Here is a 19,824-nt window from a genome sequence, read left to right as displayed (position 1 = left end):
TGAGTCTCTGTACCAAGACTATTTTGGGCTTATTGACCTGGATGTGAGAGTATTCTGACTCCTGTCGACATATGAGCACACGAACGAACAAACACAAAAAAAGGCGCCTGTCTACACACACAAACATGCACAGCTATATTGTCCCTGAGAGGCAAGATCTCTCATTCTGGTGGTGTATCTCTAAACAGATCCTCTTGAGCATAAGATGCTCGTGTTCACTTTTTCATAACCTTAGTTATGAAGACAAAAAACTGTACATTCATGTCATATGTAAAAATTTATTCATTTAAAAATAATTTGATGGGACCATATCAAGTGGCAGTGGCAATAAATACAAAAGGAGAGAATAGAAAATAAAAAGGAAAGGTTGCTTAAAAACATGAGAAGGATATGGCACAAGTAACAAAACCACCATTAGATCAAATTAATTAAAAGGGCACATGAATCTAAAAGAGGCTTTGTGTTTAAAACCAACAGCTAGAGACTTGACAGCTTCCTGTCTGGGCATGGGAAACTACACAAACATTCAGGAAGAGGTACTCAAGCCCCTCCAACTGTCCTTGAGCTCAGAGTCCAAGAGTACTGAGACGATGAGAGACGGCCAGAAATAGATGAACATCTCATAATCAAACTAAATCAAATTACATGAGGACAAAGACGACTCTGAGGGAGAGGCTCTGCACTCTTGGCATTCCCTGCAAACACCCAGGTTAAAAAAAGGCTTTAAAAAAAACAAAAACAAAAAAAAACCAAATGTTCCAAAACATAATTCTCAGCAATTAAGAAACAAAAAACAAAATACAATACTGACAATCTACACAGGAATAAGTACTAAGGCAACATTTTGCTCCCTCTTCATCAGTTTGTAAGGCCAGCAAGGAAAGAAATCTTGCTCTGTTGAAATAAGAACCAAAAACAAGGAGGAAAAAAAAAATCTTAATCTGAACACTGTAATTCAGACACCTAATAATCGATGCCCTGGTCATAGTGGCCACGGTACTCATCATATTGTGGCTGGTACTCATGGTGGTACTCTGCTTGGTAGTCAGCCTGGTAGTCGGTGTCGCTGACCTCGGAGCCGGTGGTGCCTGTGCCCTGGCTGCCGTTGGTGTGGGCTCCAGGCTCCCCGGTTGCAGGGCAGTATTTGGGGTCATAGATCTGTCTGCCCAGGCCATAGGCACTCATGCCCTTCTGTGAGGCTGTTTTGTTGGTGCCCATCTGCAGGGAGATGGTGGAGTTGTCAATCGGCTGTTGAGACAATTTCTGGTCGAAGATGTCTCGCCGGGTGCCGGGGGCGCCCATGCCAGACTACAGTCAAAGCCAAAGACAAGATTGGGGAAAGAAAAAAAAACATTAATTGATGTTCTCAATAAACCTGGTGTTTGGTACACTTATTTGAGCATCTCTCTACTGATCTAAACCAATAGAAATACACTCGTCTATTGTTCAGGTATTACTGTGGAAATGAAACTTTATGAATGAATGATTACTGCCTTGAATTGTGTCAGACTTGTAAATGTATGTTCATTGGTTATGGGATCCCTTTTACAGTTTCTCAGGTAATTAACATGAATAAATAACTTTACAGTGAACACACTGAATTATGTGCTTGTGGTAATTGCATGCCTAATTAGCATGTGGAGTCTTTTACGTGATATAAAACATAATCTTGCACGTTTTCATGGAACGGAGAAGCTGTGTTCACTTTAAAATAAGGTGAGACACTGGCTGAGGAATCAAAAAAGTGACACAAATGTCACTAATTGACCTCACCCACTACACCCAGTCTGTTGGAGTGAGCATGGTTATACTTTCTGCTATGAAAAAACATGCTAGCCACAGTGTAGACAAATCCAAAAATGTGTCCAGGCGGAGACACGACTGTAATGATAATACAGTTCTCAGAACTGGGCTCAGAACTGTTGACAGTGACGTACCTGACTTGCTCCCTTATTGGTGCCCATCTGCAGGCTAATGGTACTCTGGTCATATGGCTTGTCCGTTTGGGTCTTTGGGTCATAAAGATGTCTTCGTGTGCCATAAGCAGTCATGCCAGCCTGACTGGCACATTTATTCGTCCCCATCTAGATGTCAGAAAGAAAAAACAGAAAAAAAAAACAAAAAAAAAACAGAGATGTCAGAAACAGAGAGTGACGTGTAGTCTCAATCCTTGCTCAAAAAGATATTATTCGATTTCTTGTTCCATGCATTAGGTCTGAGATGAGGGGAGAAAATAATAATAATAATAATAATAATAATGTATTAACCTGAATGCCTCAATGTGGAACAGTTTACAGGAGCAATTCAAACTTACTTTGCTTCCTTCAGTGGTTGAATTTATGGAACTTGCAAATTATTGCTAGAATTTGTTTCTGCGATTGTATATTACTATGTATTTTTTAGTTAGAATGTGATTTATTTATTATTAATTAAATTGTTAATTAATTATCATTAATTTCCCTCCTCTCTAAGGGGCAGGGATAATTGCGGTGGTCTTGTGCTGTCTTCAAAGAAATTTTTCATCTCAATGAGTTTTTATCCTGGTTATAAAAAGGTTACTACTTCAATTCATGAATAGATGAAGTTGGAGGAGGAAAAAAAAAATAAAAAAAAATCACACACTAGGGTACAAGAATGCATCAACACCTCTTATTCAAATAAATACGTCATGATGATATGCCACACCTGTAAGCCAATGACGCAGTTTCCAGCCTTTAACTGCTCATCGTTGAAACGTCGTTCCTGCTTGTCAGCATACTTCACACCAATATCAGACTTGGTGTCCATGCCTCTGGTCTTTGCCTTTGAATCGAAACAAAACTCTTGAGTGCAAAGAAAAACATACGAATACATTATCTTGCTAGTTTTTCTTTTGTAAAAAAGGGAGTGATTGAATATGGCTGAAACTAAAATCCTATTTGGATCGATTCGTTTTCCATTGGGAAGTTAGATTATGTACTTAGTCCTGGTGTAGCTCCAAGATCTAACCAGAAATAATGAAACTTTGATTAGGTTTAAAAGGTTTTTTTCAGAAAAGCAGAGATTTGAGGTGTTTTCCGAGTTCCTAAATACGACATGATCGTGTGAACTACTAATGATTAAGCACAACGTGCGCAGCCACAACGGATCATACTTCAGAAAAACATCCTCCAAATACATTAAAAGCCATTTGTCAAGAAATCCAGTCTGAATAGTATGAAGTGATTCTATTACTAAGTTTAAAACAGCTATTTTTTTAACCGAATATCTGAGTGACAGTACAAACCTATTGCATTACTGTCATTTAATGCCATCCCCTTTGAAAATGATATGAAGTAATAAGCAGTTAACACAATGCATCTAAAACCACAATATTGCTTTGTATGGTCTTCCTACCGTGGATTTTTATTATGTGTAAAAAGTGAAAGTCTCACCATGCTAGCCAGCGCAAGCAGCGTGGTCTGGACCTGTGTCATGTTCCCGTTTTCAAACAGGTCATTAGCTTCAAATATGTCGTTTGGCTTCAGGCCATATGCAAGAATGGCTTTGATGAAGTTGCTCAGGTTCTCAAGCTGTACAAACCACAGAAAAGAGGATTTGCTTTTGCACACAAACTGTTTTGGTGTAAGGTTTAATTTGGAGTCATGCTTAAGAGGTCTTGCCAAACTACCTTACCTTATGCCAGTTGAGTTTAGAGTTGTTAATTTTCTTTACTGAGCCAGGCTGGAGTTTGTTGATCAAACTGTAAGTAATGAAAACAGTAAATCGTTCACTCACTTATTCAGTCATCTTCAGGACCTGCTTTATCAGGGTCAGGGCTGTAGCGGAGTTTGGAGCGTATCCTACAAACACTTGGCACAGAGTGGGAATGATGCCAGTCAAACAGAACCATGCAACACACATTCACACACTCATCACAGCTAAGGGCAATTAGGTGTGGCTAATCGACATGGCAGTATGTTTGTGAGATTGGGGAAACCAGGGAACCTGGAGGAAACCTGCATGGACTCATGGAGAGCATGTGAAACTCCACACAGGGCTTTAATCAAGTGTGGGATTGAACCAGGGGCCCTGGAGCTGTGAGGCAGCAACACCCAAACTGTAATTCACATCTGTTCACATCTGCTACAAATAATACAAAACAAAGTGAGGAAATTTGGGTTCTTTCTCAAAATAAAATGGTATGGAAATAACTAGGCTAAGCAGCTTCAAAATGTTCAGAACTACAGCTGGCTCCTGAGTGATGCAAATGTTTTATCCGGTTGTCTTCTAATCAAGAGGTGAAATCCCCATGATGCCACAGCCATCTGGGATGGAAAAACAGTCTCCTGAGTCACGCTAGCCAGTCTTAGTTATCATGCGGCTCATGTGTACAGAATAGACCAATTAGCACTCTATAATGCTGCATAAGCGGCAGTCTGGAAAAAATAACCCATGACTTCAAACGAAAAAAATTGGTAGATTTTTGATGGGGATTTTTCCAGGGAGACATTTGGAGAAAAGAGTGTTGAATAGTAAAAACAACATAATCGTCCTCATAAAAACGTCCATTTGTAATGGAACATGTCTGACCATGTTAGCCTACATTCCTGATCAACTCCATTTCTATAAAAACATAGAAAGCTAGACAAAGTGTTTCCTCAAGTGTAGATATACACACCAGTGCTGAGGGAAAGTACAGTTGGGTCAAACCAAATTAGCAACATCTTACTCGCAAAGAATGACACCATCCTTCAGCCCCTGCTGGAAGTTCTCTCCAATTGGCATGCCGGTGACCTCCTCAATCCAGATGCGCAGCTCCTCCTCCTTCAGAGGGTCATACTTCTGAGCGATCTGAGAAAGCAAAAGCAACAATATATTGGAAAATGCGTATTTTTATTTGCGTTGCTTCTTCCAGAATTTTCATTCAAATTTAAATAAAGTCAGAATGCTCTGCTATTAAACAAAACTTTTTTTTTGCATCATACCTGTTTTTATTTGCTAGAAAAAAAAAAATTGAACTTCTTCAAAGTGTGGCGATTCATTATTTTGCCAGAGGAATATAAAAAAAAAAACAAAAAAAAAAAACTGACAAGTGTTGTTATTGTTATTGTTATTTTTTTGTCAGGTTGTTTCTTACAGCACACCTCCACCGATAGGATGGGAGTTTAGCAGTAAAGTCAAAATTATAAACCGATTCGTAACATCCCGAGGACAACATTGTGCTCTCTTTGCATGTAATCAAATGTTAGAGAATTAAAGTAGAGTTATTAAAATTAAGCTGATGTTGATAGTGCTGTTCTCATAACAGCCAAATGCTTGGAAAGTCCCTATAGTCACATTAAGCCAAAATGACCAACATGAATTAAATTTGAGCTGTGTTTATGTGAACGATCTGTTCCGTGTCAGTCATCATACATCTCACACAGTCAGGGCATAAAATAAATGAATGATATGTTGTAATTTTGTACTGCTACTAGTGTCAGCACTCACACCCATGAACCCCTGAATATCTGATGCATATGATGCTTTTTTGTGAAGTGGAGTTTCGAGGTCGTCATCTGATTGTTTGGATTCTACAAGATTTCCAGCCAAGAAACAAAAGTTGTCGTGATGTGTGGAAGATCCTTGTGGAAGAAGGAAGTCGTTTTTACAACTGTGACAACGAGTGCTTATGAGGATCAACTAAAATGTTGTGTTTCCATGGTATAGACTCATTAATGTGCATGATTTTGTTAAATGATCGATGGTTGCACACCCGCCTGTTTTTGTAAGGACACTGGCATTACGTTATTATGATCCTAAATGTGATGCTGAACAAAACGAACTGTAACTGTTGGCTTTACACGTCAGTTAGATGTAAAGACATTTCTCAGTCTTATGGAGTCAGTTCTGCTTTAGGTCTGGCTAGATCAGGGTTTCCCGCATCACTTTGCAGTTTGGGCGGCCCGCCTAAGCTGGGAAACCCTACCGCCTTAATTTGGTCGTCCAAAAAAAAAAATAAAATAAAATAAAATCCCGCTGCACTAAAGGATAACAAGCCAGTTGATAAAACGTGTGTCCGTGAGAACTGTAAGTGGACTTATGTTTTGGGTTTATTTACGCCTGTTATTGTATAGTCTTTAGTTCTTGCAAATTTAAAGTAAGTTAGCTGGTGATTTTGTTGTTTGAGTTCTTCACCTGATAGCTAGGTTGCACGTGCCTGTTTTTAATAATTGTTAAATGTAGTACCGAGTCTGTATGTAGTAAACCCCCCCCCCCCCCCACCCTACTGCCTTAACTAACAAATTTTCCGTGGGAAACCCTGTATGAGATTAATCTGCTACTGAACATGAATTAATAACTAATAAAGAAAGCAAAATATTATTGACCCGTTCATGTAAGTCAATCCTTCCGTTTTTGTTTTTGTCACTAGACGTGAATTCTGTAAAAGTAAACCACGGCATCTCAGACTACAAAAATTTAATGTGAGAATAAGTGTGATGATAAGCATTATCTATTTCTATTTTTTTAACCATCATGCCCGAGCACCAAATGAAGTCCAAACATATACATTAAAGATGTGAAAATCCTTAACCAAAATCCTAAACCAGATCCCAGTTTTCTTAGACTATCTTAGGTCTCAGTAACCCAGAATTAAACAGTCTATGAAGTCAAGCTACTGGAGATAAAGTTCAAGAAAACATTTTTCCTTCTTCACCCCGGTTATGTTTATCTAGAGTCTTTGCCAAGAGCCATGTTGCATATACAGGAAATTGTATTGAGGGTTGCCGGACCTCTGGCCTGTGGTTTTAGTTGTAATTTAAGCTTCAACTCTTCATAACTGACCCATAAATGAAACCAGTGACGGGGAAGTAATATTGGAAAATTATATCCAGATACCTACTCATACCAAGCATTAAAAATATGCACTCAGAATATGAAACAAGGCGGTTTACACTTGTAAAAATGGTCACATCTGTCACATCTGTGTTGTAAGGCATATGGGAGTTTATGAGTAAGTGTAGCGTGCACAGCTCCTCGATCCTAATAGTGTGTTGTGTATATTTACAGTTGTGCGTGTCCAGCACATGCTGGCTGCTTGTGTTGGAAAGTCTCAACCATTCACATCAAAGAGCAAGTAAGCCTAATTTTAGTTGGTTTTCTTTGTTCCTCAATGTCTATTTCTCATTCCTACTGGTATATTTTGATCAGTTACTCTCACTTGATCTATGATTGTGACATGCGGCTAAGTACGGTGACCCATACTCAGAATTCGTTCTCTGCGCTGTTACTACACAAATAACACCTCTTTTCTATCGCAGTAATGTAGAGAGGCAGCTACAGCCGTGTTTTGTGTAGTAACAGTGTTTAGCTCAGGAGTTATTGACTCGGGAAACTCCAATCTGTGAATATGCGGCCAACTTAAGACGTCGAGGCGCTTTTTTCCTTCTCGATAGGTGAGTAACGTTGGTTTTGCTTTGTTACACAGAACTAATATATGCCGTCCTTTGCATGATTATGCTTGCATGTCATTTTTGCTTGTTTGTTTATCTGCAATCGTATTGTTCTTCCCTTCAGCTATGATAAAGACACGTTTCTTTCCATTAGTTGCCTGGGTTACGCATGTATGTGTGGGCGGAGCTATCAATACCGGGGTGGGACCAATTTGGGTTAGGGGCATGTTTGTTTTGGTGATTTCAAATGTCGGAGACCCTGCCTTTAACTAATATAACTAACATCATAATATCTCGGTTTTGAACAATAAATACAAGTAAGCTGGGAGCAGCATTAACATACCTGGTGCTTCGGTCTCAATTCTCAAATCTCAGTTCTTTCAATTGTTCAAAAATGTTTCATTGACTTTTGATTGTTTTTTCTGAATTCATAGCAGTTCATAATTTACTTTGTCTTACAACTTACAATGTCTACAAAAATAAATAAATAAATAAATAAATAGATTGATTAATTAATTAATAAAAAAAGAGTTCAATACACTCAGACTCTTGTGATGCCATAATAACATTGGAAGTTGTACTATATTTGGGTAATACCAGCAGAAGAACAGAGTCATTAAGAGGTCAATTGAGAATTGAGCAAAGCAACAACAATGCAACTGAGTCATCCTGAGTTAGCAGCGGTGGAATTGTTGACTTCCTTTGCATGTTCAAACACACCTAACGGTCTTTCCAGCAAGCTCAACAAGTCTAGGCTTGAAAGGCAAAAGATAGAAAGCCTGCATGCATGATTGTGGTGAACTTAATTCAACAAAAGAACAATCAGTTTTTCAAAAACATTTGCCGATGAATATATTGAAGTGTGCAGAGTAAAGTGAGACACCATGTCATCCTGCAGTTAAAAAAAAAAAAAGGGTTTCTTTTTTTTTTATTTTATTTTCAGACAAACAGGGTCTTCATAAAGTTAGTTGTTTTTGTCCCCCCCAACTGCTTACTTATAAAATCCTTACTTGTCACACGATTTCTAAAACCTGACACTCAAACACTAGAACCACACACCAAATCTGTAAAACCATACACTAATTCTTAAAAATCACGACACTTAAAATTTACTTAAATACTTGTGAAATTCCCTGAACTGAAATCTGTGCATGTGTGTGTGTGTACTGGGAAAAAAATTTCTATGTTTCTATGTAAAAACTATGTTTTGGTGACTTATTACAAAAATCAAACACAATCTTCTGTGAACTTTTCTGAATTCAACTGTGTGTGTGCTAGCTTGTGTGTGTGTGTATACACGTGAGGTAGCTTGTGTGTGTGTCTGTGTGTGGGGGGGTTATTTTGTGCATCTGAGGTAGCTTGGGACATCTGGATGCTAAAAACCTGGATAAAGGTTTTTTTTTAATCCTTAAAATTACAAAATGTTATGACGCTATTATCACAAGCTTTTACATCAATGTTGTTATAAGGGACAGTTGCAACAGCATCATGGGACAGCCATGACAAACCAGCTTTGACACATGCAAGCTATGCCTTTTAGAAGCTAAGAAAACACTGATTATAATAGGACTAAAATCCTGCACACAAACGGTTTAGAGTATGACAAAATCTGAGCATTTAAAAAAACAAAACAAAAAAAAACCTTTACTGGGAAATTTGTTTCTTTGCAGAAGAAACGGTCTGAAAGGGGGAGAATGTGCAGTATGAGTATCATCATTTTAGCTCATACATGATCGGATTAATTAGCCATGATGCAATGTCCTCGCTCTCCCCTATACGTTCACCTAGAAAACTGTATAACTAAACACTGAGGGTGAAACATCGAACCCTGAATCAGCATCAACCAGTCTCAGGATATTTACCAGGTGAATTTGTTCGATTGTTTTGTATCCTAGCAGGCAAACAGCAGAAAAACTCAATTTTGTTGTAGAAAGGACATATTTTAGAAATCAGGATGGTTCACTTTTGAATCTGGTTCCTCTCAAGGTTTCTTCCTTGCGTTTGTTTTACTTGCGTCTATTGTCTCAGGGTAAATACGTTTAATTTAAAACTTTTATATTTTCTAATTGAATTGTACCTGAGTATACCGATACCTTAGCCATGCCAGTGCAAGGCCAACAGGAAGCAACACTTCAACAAAAGCATTTTGTTGAGTCAACACTGGGGTTTCAATGTGACACGGTGTAAGTAAACAACACAGTGCACTGGCACAGTGTTCACAAACCCGGCACTCAAGGTCTTCTGCAACAAGAGTAAAATGCAGAGGAAAAAAATCATTGCATCTTGTTTACAGACACTTCAGCACACAATGTTTCTGCCAAGAAAAGGCAGAATGTGCAGCACATTAATCACAACGTTTCAGTACTCGTAGTGAAGAGAACAGCCAGGTCTCTTAAGACTCAAGTCCTCTGAACCAAAAAAAAAAAAAAAAACCCACAGAAGTGAAAACAAACAAACAAAAAGAAATTAAGCAGTGAGGTCGTGTTCTCTTTCTCCTTTCCATGCTTTCACTTTCCAACATGAACACTGACAATGACTGAAAAGCAAAATGATGGAAAAAAGTTAAACAGCTGTCGGTAGATAAAGGCACACCTGCATCCCAGTATTGTTTTCTGTAAACACTTGTATACATCTGCTAGTGTAGAAGGGAAAAGTAATGGAATTTGGTTCCATCTTCGAACTATGGCTGAAAGGCTAAAGCAGCTAAATTTAAACGTAGCTCAAATTCTGTTGAGCTAACAGCTACCGGTTTAGCATTATTCATGCTTTCTAATAAATAAATAAATAAATAAATAAATAAATAAATAAATAAATAAATAAACAGGTAAGTAAATTAATTAATTTAACACCACAGAAGTTTACAGAATTATAGGCATTAATCTTCCAGGCATTCAATACTAACAGTTAATCCCAAAGGCTTGGAATTGATTCTGCACACCAAAAAGATTTAACCAACCCCCATGTGATGTAATCAATAAACACTTCCAAGCTTAGATGGAAAAATCAATGATGTAAACACTAAAAAGCTGATCCAAGTGACCTCTGACCATCATGAAATAAAGCACCTCTCTGACAGGCCCACAAAAGGGGGAAAATCTTTCACACAGGGAGGTCAAAGGTTAACGGCAAAATTACATCAAACTTCTGCCTTTTTCAAGAGGTTTTGTGTCCTACAGTTACCAAGAGATCAACACTAGTGTCTTCACTTGCAGCCATCTGCACCCACACAATAGATCCTATGTGTTTGGACTCAAACGTCACTTATTTGAGGGAGAAGAGGAAAAACTGATTGCAAGTTTGAAGATGAATCAGGACCTCGATGCCCCTACAGTCAACATTTTTTCATCCCACGAGGTTGTCAGCTGCTCGTCTACATGGGGTTTAGTGTGAACATGTTCACAGCTATGATTAAATTTTATAGGTATGGTGCAGAAACAACCTACAATTTTGCCCCATCCTGTACTGAAGGAACACTTTGCACAGCTTCAAATAATTATTACGTACACCAGATTATTATTATAATTTTAAGAAACACACCCGTAAATTCGGTCTGCTGAGAGGAAATGTGTAATATATGCTTTGCTGTACATGTCACAACACTACATTTCATACAGTCTGGAAGATGGTGGAGGGGAGACCGGAGCGCACTCTCATTAACAATGCCATTAAAAAAAAAAAAAAGAATGCTACATAAATGACAAGAGTACAGTGACTGGTCGTATATGTGAGTGCAAATATACCACAATTTCACCACATCAACAAGACTTTTGAGCTAACTCGGGTACATTTACATTATTGTAATGAAAGAGAGAAAGAAAGAGAGAAAGAGAGAGAGAAAGAAAGAAAGAAAAGGAAAGAAGGAAAATTCTTGTTTACAGACACTTCAGCACACAATGTTTCTGCCAGGTAAAGACAGAACGTGCAGCACATTAATCACAACTTTGCAGTACTCGTAGAGTACTTTAAGAAAGAAAGATCTGTTCAGATCTGTTCGAGAGACCAATCAGAATTAAGAAATCAACAGCGCACGGATAGATAAACGCTCACAGCTTGCAAATAGAAAAAGTGTTGATGTGCATCAAATGATCGGTTTGGAGCCACAACCACAAATTATTTTGTCTGTATAAATGTAAAATAATGGCAGAAATTTCCATGGACATTGAGTTTTGTTTTTTAATTTAAAGATACTATGCAGATAATCTGCATTTACAGTCTGAAGGTAGATTAACATGATCCACAAAAATCTAAACAGAAGATTCTGATATTTTAATCAAATGCAATTATTACAAGGCCCAGTTTTTGTATCTAATTACTGATGTCTCTTTGCACTGACTGAACAGACTGTTTTTATTGAATGTTCTACCTTTGTTGATCTACAGAGGGATCTTTAAGTACTAGACACTGTGTCTGTGCCTCTGTCTGGGTCTGTGTCTCTGTCAGTCAGTCGGTCGGTCTGTCTGTGTGCCTCTGCCTGGGTCTGTGTCTGTCAGTCAGTCGGTCGGTCGGTCAGTCTGTGTGTGCGCCTCTGTCTGTCGGTCGGTCGGTCAGTCTGTGTGTGCGCCTCTGTCTGTCGGTCGGTCGGTCAGTCTGTGTGTGCCTCTGTCTGTCGGTCGGTCGGTCAGTCTGTCTGTGTCTCTGGGTCAGTCGGTGGGTCAGTCTGTCTGTGTCTCTGGGTCAGTCGGTGGGTCAGTCTGTCTGTGTCTCTGGGTCAGTCTGTGTCTCTGGGTCAGTCAGTCTGTGTCTCTGGGTCGGTCAGTCTGTGTCTCTGGGTCGGTCAGTCTGTGTCTCTGGGTCAGTCAGTCTGTGTCTCTGGGTCAGTCTGTCTGTGTCTCTGGGTCGGTCGGTCTGAACAAGGACACAGTTGGCAGTGATACCACTTCAGCATGAATTAATCCCCTAATTAAGTTTATTCCTTGAAAGTCTGTATTTCCAGCATCTGGTCGCACTAAACAGACTGCACACGTCTAAATCCTGAACGTTGGCCTGCGTATTCTCCAATATAAAAACCAGCATGTCTGTGAACTTTCTTTGTTACTATGTGCTCATGTTCCAGCAGCAATTTAACCATTGCATGTTAACCAGACATTATACATATACTATAGTTCGCCATCATTTTACTTTAATGTCATTTCTCAGTTAAGGTATCTTGAGGGAGTTTTTCTCTATTGTAGGTTTTTTGTATTGCCTGGGATCTGTCGAGGATTAATGAATGTCTGTTAGTAACATTGGTAATATTTAAATAAGGAACTTTTTGCAACCCTACACATAAAACAGGCACTGGTGAGTGTGGCACTGTCGGCAGGACTTGCTATCATATGTTTTACATATTATACATAACATATGTTTTACATATTATACATCCATCACCATAAATGTAAAAAACAAGTTGAGAAAAAAAAAAAACAACAAAAAACCCCCCACCACCCAGACCTCAAGAATTTTTTTTAACACCGTGGGTAATCCCTGCAGTGCGCATTAAAAAAACAACAAAAAATACTAAACCAACTTAAGTGAACGAACATGGAGTCTCTTTCTGGGCTAAACAAAATGCAAAGTGATGCAAAGGGGAAAAAAAAAAAAAAAAAACACCTACAACATACAATTCATGTTTGGTTGGTTCACATTAGCTGCCTTTCAGTGCTACATGCAGACACCCTGTAATTTAATGCGAGTCATATCCTGTTAAATATGCTGAGATGTGAAAACTAGAGAGTTAATAACAATTACTTGACACCTGGCTTACATAAGTGTCTCAGCATTGATATCCAGTGCAACATGCAACCCCAAAACCCAAATCTCACCATCACTGCATGTAGACTGTGAATAATACACAGAATTAATATTTACCACAGTCAGCTGAGACATTTTGGATACTGAAATGTTGGCCACCTTAGTCCTTCATATCAGCTTGCATGCAGAGCCTAAAATTCTGCACATGGTGAGAGTGCAACCACAACATAACAGTGATTGATTCGCCGACGTTTGAGTCTTTCAACAAAAGCAATGCACATCTGCCATAGTTATCATTTCCAAGTACTGCTTTGACTCAGACAGCATCAAATTGTTTAGATTTTTTTGTCTGCAAACTTACTTCATCAGAAATGGCCATGTGCTAGCACATCTCAAGACATGGAGTGGAACAATGTTACTTTACATGCTTGAAATCAAGTTTGTCAGGAAACTACATACTTCATTTTGCTACATATTTACACTACATGTGACTGAAACTCCCCCCCCCCACCCCCCAAAAAGAACACTTCTCTGTATCAGCTGTCTGTCTCAGATCATGCTTTGTGCTTTTTTGTTTGTTTGTTTTTTGTTTTTAAATAAAGCATATGAAATATCCTTAAATGACTTCTGCATGGGGCAAATATTTTTGGGATGCAAGCAACCTAATGACACCCAAAAACTGGAAGTAAATACCAAGTTGTGTACCGCTCATTTAAACAGCAATAATAATCTGGTGCTGTAATCTATAATCAATTACTGGCCCAATCTGATACATACAAATCAATTCTGGTTTCTTTTTTCAGGAAACAGGAAGCTGCCACTTTGTGTGTGTTTGCCACATTTTCACCTTGTTGTAAGAAATACTTTTGCTGATTTGACTTTCAAAAAGAACAAAACTTACGAAACATGCTTGCTTTTTATATAATTTATATGTAGAACCTGAGCCTTGTGCTAAGAATGATTCACATCTAAGAATGCATGTGTGAACCCATGATCATCATTTGACAATGACACCCTTTGAGCCATTATCCTTTGGGGAAACTCCATAAACTGCAACTTCTCTTAAAATAACATTTAAAAAAAAAAAAGAGACTCAGTTCTGTGGGTAGATGAAATGACTCGAGATCACTCTCTGAAATGAGAATACTCTAGAAAAAGGAGTGAGCTTACTTCCTGAAAGCTTATAACCACAGCCGCAAAAAAAAAAAGTTGCTTCCATTTTATTTTCACTATTCGACTTGAACCGTATTGCACTAAAAAACGCAACATGCATAAATAACGCAATGAATGCGAAAGTAGATGAACCATAGATGTGTTTGTATTTAACATTCAAGTCTGCTTTTATTTCAGTTTCATCGACCGCATGGAAGCCCCCGCCATATGCGTCTCAGTAAACCTATGATGGCTTGCAGTAAGGATTTCTACATTATCCTCTCATGCATCCTATTGCATCTAACAGCATAGCGTAATACATGTTCCCTGTTTTAACCCCAACAAGCGTGCGCCTCTACGACCTTTTGCTCTCCAAACACATCATTACGCATCACAGATTATTACAATACACGAGCCATTCATGTCACCAAAGCTATAAACTCCAACTCAAACCAAGCTACTCTTTGTTGTTACAGGACTTGAACTCGTAAAAGAGTCCCAAATCAAAGCAGATTACTGATATGACAGAATTTATAGAAATGCATTCGTGGCAGAATGAGAGTCTGTTGGAAATAACAGACCACAGAATAAAGAAACAAACAAACAAAATCACTGGCTTCAATCATTCATTAAGTTCAGCTGTGTCCTGTGAAGGTGTGATGTGGTGTGATGAAAGTTATCTACCTTCTTTGGGGGATTGTGTGTGGGGTTTTTCCCCCCCAGAAGGCTTGCTGATGAAGTAGAGTGGGAAAAAAAGCAAGCAGTGATGGGCAGGACAAAGAGAGAAGCAACTAATCCCAAATGGATCCCACTAAAAAAAGAATCGATTCTTTTATCACAGAACCAAAAAGTTTCCACTGACTTTCGAGCATTTTCCAATAATCGAGCGCGAGGAGGGCGGAAAAAAGGAAGCGACAGAGAAACAAAGTAACAGATTTCCCTCTAAACAAAACAAGCACATAATAAACCTTTCCCTTAATAAACGCTTACCTTGTTCCTAACTTCAGCTGATAATCCGTAAGCGGGTCCCTTGTTAAACTGGGCCATTTTTTTAAATCTGTATTATAAAGTCGGATTGAATGAAGGTTGCCCCAGAAGTTTGCTTAGATTTTGAGGAAGATCTTCGGCAGCGAGGAGAGAAATAGGCTACGTGAGTTTGGGCTGGGCAGCGTGCGCAACCTCCTACCCGAGAGAAAGCATGCACTGTGGAAGGCCAATGAGTCCAAAATGGCTTTTATTATATAATGTATGCATGCTGCGTCATAGACAAGCAGATCATTAAAAGCTAACACACTATAGAACTGTTATATGGTTATATAGTTATTTAGTTATATAGTGCAGTTATATGAAAAAATGCATATAACATATATGAAAATTAATATAACATATGACATCATGGTCTGGAGTGTGTTAGCTACAGAGATAGAATGTTTAAATTTATTAGTGTTTGGAATGTCACACATTATGTTGCTTTATGGTTTGATTTATTGTTGTGGACCATTAAAGGGACTGATTATTTAAACACTCATAGATGAGGTAAGTACTCATACCCTTGATTAATACCGTTCTCTCTCTCTCTCTCTCTCTCTCTCTCTCTCTCTCTCTCTCTCTCTCTCTCTCTCTGTATCATTATAGTATGCTTAAAGGACTGGGAAATCCCTTTGGGGGTCGTTTCTATCAAATAAAAAAAAGAAGAAGAAGTCAAAAATTAAGAAGAAGTCAAAATATTTTCTTTTCTTTTTGCCAGTAACAGGGAGTTTTTTTCTTGCCACCATCGTGAACACCTTGCCACTGGCTTGCTCATTAGGGATAGGGAAAGATGTTAGATATATAGTAACTTTATATTAAACTTTAAATATTTTTTTTATTCTGTTTCTATGCTTACCAGTTTTCTGTTTCTTTGCTTTCTGAAACAGTGACCGACTCTCTTTGATCCATTTTCTGAAATTTACAGGCTTTCATTAAAGACATATAATCCTAATCGATTCAGGGTGTAATCACATACCAGTGAATCTCCAGCACTGCAGACTGAGTATGATGTTGCAATATTTTTTTTTACCCCTCTACACTTTTGAATCTAACTTGTCCTTGAGAAACATGCAAAATATTTTAGTTCAACCCTTCATGCTTGTTTATTTAATGATCATAGTTAAACCAGTTTTTCAAGATGAATAATTTGTGGTTGTCTTTAACTTTGATAAGATCACTTTGTCATCACAACTGAGAACTACTACATGCATTTTGCTCTGGAATTAAGAAAAGTTCAGGGTAGCGACATGACTGTCATGTCAGATGCTTGTGCAGTACAAATCTTTAGTGTCTAACACCAGGCTTATGCTAACATTTATTTCAGTTTTAGGCATTTTCTCTAAAATTGCAATCCAGCTAATATAGGGATGCTTAAGATGCAAATGTCTAAATCGTTAATATTGACACCTGATCTTAGTCACCCACTTTATTTGTATGATGCATGTGCTCACATCCATAAAAATATTGCATTACATGCATGGAATTGATTTTTTGTAGCCATTTTGACACCTTTAGACTTCCATAAACACAAGATTGGTAGTTTATCTGCTGGGTGGTTTTTGAGGGTTGGACATGATTGCCACCAATTACAAGTCACATGGAAAAGCCATACATATTTTTGGACATTCTGCTAAGGTTAGCATTAGTTACATTTATAATCTAACAAATGCACTAAATTAACATATGTGGGTGGTTAGTAAACATGGATCAAAGCTATTAGACAACATTCTTAAAACAAAAACTGGTCACTACATGCTGAACATTATCACAAAATTGCACCTTGCTAAAATTAGTGGGAGGTCAAGGCCAAGATTTCAGATCATTTACTTTTTTTCAGGATATCCTGAGCACGGTGTTGACAGCAAGTCCAGGGACCTTAGCACAGCTATCAGGGGATGTGTGGCTATAAACAGGAAACTGCCAGGAACAACTTTTAGAAAGTTACACTAACTGGGATTTTCTGGAGAACTTTCAGTGAGCTGAAAGAGACATGTAGTATATTATAGTGTGTTTAAAGAAAAGGGCTTGATCTATATAGACATGTGATGAGTAAATATAATATGAAATGTCTTTATCAGTCCTAGTAGACTTGATGATTTAGCAGATTCCTCAGTTTAAAATCGTCTCAGATTGAATCTAACCAAAATAACTCTTCCATAAAAATGTATATAATGAATCCCGACTAAAATTATTCCATATTATAACTATCCCACCCAAGAAAAATGTGATTGAAATATCCTAACTGGACAAGGTATGGACAAGGTATCTGGCAACATTCACCATCTCTGTGCCTTTTGATTGGACTGTATGACTCATAAGCCACTTTGAATAATGGTATCTTCTAAATAAATAAATGCAAATACTGTATAGTTTGACCTTCACAAGTAATCTAATATATAAATCATGCTATTTTTTTAAACCACGGTTTCCATGTTGTAGTGTGGATCAAGGAACAACTCAAAATCAGAATCTTTGACTGTTATACTGTATCTTCTCCACAATTCCAATTTGGATGATTTTAAGATGCTCATTTTTTTATTTTCATATTTAACTGCTTTGGATAGTACACAAACCATGCTGAGGTTTAAAAGCCGTGGATCATGCCTTTTTAAAGGAATAATTAGGAAGTGGATTAAAATGTACACAACATTTAAAAAGTAATCCATATTAGTATGGACTAGGTGAAAATTGGAAATGATTTGTAATATCGGATAAAGTTTTCTTTATATTCAATCAAGTTTTAGCTGAATAAAAAACCCCCACAAAAATGCAGGAGTATCTGTAAACGGGAGGATAATGATAATAAGCATAATGATTTGGACCACCGGTTGGAACATTCAACCAGATCATGACAGTATTGTTGATTGTCAATGTGGAAAGCTTTTACACTTGCCTTGACATTCAGGTATTGCAAGCAGCACATGTGTCTTTTTTAGGGGAACAGTGAAATAGCTGGTGCTGGATTTTATGTAACTCCGGTTAACAAATGACTGACTATAGCTTTAGTTCGGGATATTTACACCATTTATAAGTGTTTGTGTGTGTGTGTGTGTGTGTGTGTGTGTGTGTGTGTGTGTGTGTGTGTGTGTGTGTGTGTGTGTGTGTGTGTGTGGACCTTTCCACCTCCCCAGAAAATCTTCCCAGCAGCAAAATGTCCTTATACACATTTTTGCTTTTTCTGCATTGTCCCCTGAGTTCTGTCCATGCCTATTTTTCACTTTTTATGCAGTACGTCCTGTTTAAAGTTGTAGGTGAGATTTAAAAATACAATTTAAAGGATTAATGCTTTCTTTGACTTCTTTTTAACTTTTGGTGTGTTCTGGTCAGTGAGTGTAAAGGTACAATATAAATGATCCTTTTTCATCTTCTTTGCTATTCTTCTTATTCTTCTTTTTCTTCTTATTCTTCTGCTTATTATTATTATTATTATTATTATTATTATTATTATTATTATTATTATTATTATTATTATTATTATTATTATTATTACAAAACATTAGCATAAATAATGTGTCAAACTTTATTCCTACTGTAAGTACTTGCGAATGTGACCGCAATGTTAAACTATCTAATGCTTTCCTATTCAAGCATGTGAAAACGTAAGCAGATACAGTGATGTACTGGCAATCCTAGAATATTATTTTGTATAGTTATGTACTGTAAGTGCCTTATTTCACTCCACCCCTTACATTTACCTATAAACTAAATGCGAGGAAGATTCTGTAGACAGTTCAGTGCTTTACAGTTTTTTCCACCTATAGTGTTACACGTGTCAGCAGTAGCTCCACACTGCTGAAGAGCAGTTCATATCTGACAAGGTCACTCTGGTTCCTGTATCACTGCCTATTCCATCACTATGTCTCATTATGGCGGGTATGATGTATCCATTGATAGAGATTTTAAAGCTCTGGATAATTATGTCTGCCAAATGCTGTAAATATAAGTGTTTGACATGTCTACTGGATATAGTACACTACTACAGCTACTACTGCTAATATGTCTCATTAATCCAAAGGCTTACTTTCATCTCCAATAAATCTGCGCAGTCCTCTCTATGGAACCGGGCAGGAATCAAGCGCGTCTCCCCTGGAGTTCTTAGTCGAGCCTGCCACTTATCAGCCATTCAAAAAAAGAGACTGCACAATAGCCAATCAGAAAATAGCACTATTGTATCTGGGTAAAATTTAACGCAACTACCAATGAAAAAAAGCAGCTCCTGGAATCGTTCAGCATGATCCTCGTTCACCCACAAAGAAAACCACTGGAGCTGCGAGCATCACATTGAGCACAGAGTAAATCATGATCTCCTGTTGTAATGTTACAACAAATTCACAGCTTGTTTGACACAAACAATGACATTTTGACTGCTTTTAGAGAAAGTTTCCCAGATAATCAGCATCAGTTCTTCTGTAACTTAACCAACAGTTTTACAGCCTGTTCACTGACAACACCTGCTCAGAACAAGTAGTCTAGGCCAGTAGTTCTCAAACTGGGGCCCTGAGATGGTGCCAGGGGGCCC

General features: G+C 37.9%; 1 protein-coding gene across 1 annotated transcript; it reads right to left on the bottom strand.

The window, feature by feature from the left end:
- Nucleotides 1-264: 264 nt before the first annotated feature.
- LOC113643567 (calponin-3-like) lies at nucleotides 265-15,466 on the bottom strand. The gene is made up of 7 exons (XM_027147889.2): nucleotides 15,267-15,466; nucleotides 4,691-4,812; nucleotides 3,655-3,721; nucleotides 3,414-3,551; nucleotides 2,686-2,802; nucleotides 1,938-2,084; nucleotides 265-1,308 (listed from the first exon to the last, which is right to left on the bottom strand). Exons 1-7 carry the CDS (start codon nucleotides 15,321-15,323, stop codon nucleotides 964-966), a joined length of 993 nt encoding a protein of 330 aa, XP_027003690.1. The 5' UTR covers nucleotides 15,324-15,466; the 3' UTR covers nucleotides 265-963.
- Between the last annotated feature and the right edge of the window lie 4,358 nt (nucleotides 15,467-19,824).

The sequence above is a fragment of the Tachysurus fulvidraco genome, chromosome 11 (genome assembly GCF_022655615.1).
Source record: "Tachysurus fulvidraco isolate hzauxx_2018 chromosome 11, HZAU_PFXX_2.0, whole genome shotgun sequence".
Taxonomy (NCBI): Eukaryota; Metazoa; Chordata; class Actinopteri; order Siluriformes; family Bagridae; genus Tachysurus; species Tachysurus fulvidraco.
This window is presented reverse-complemented; position numbering and strand designations above follow the sequence as displayed.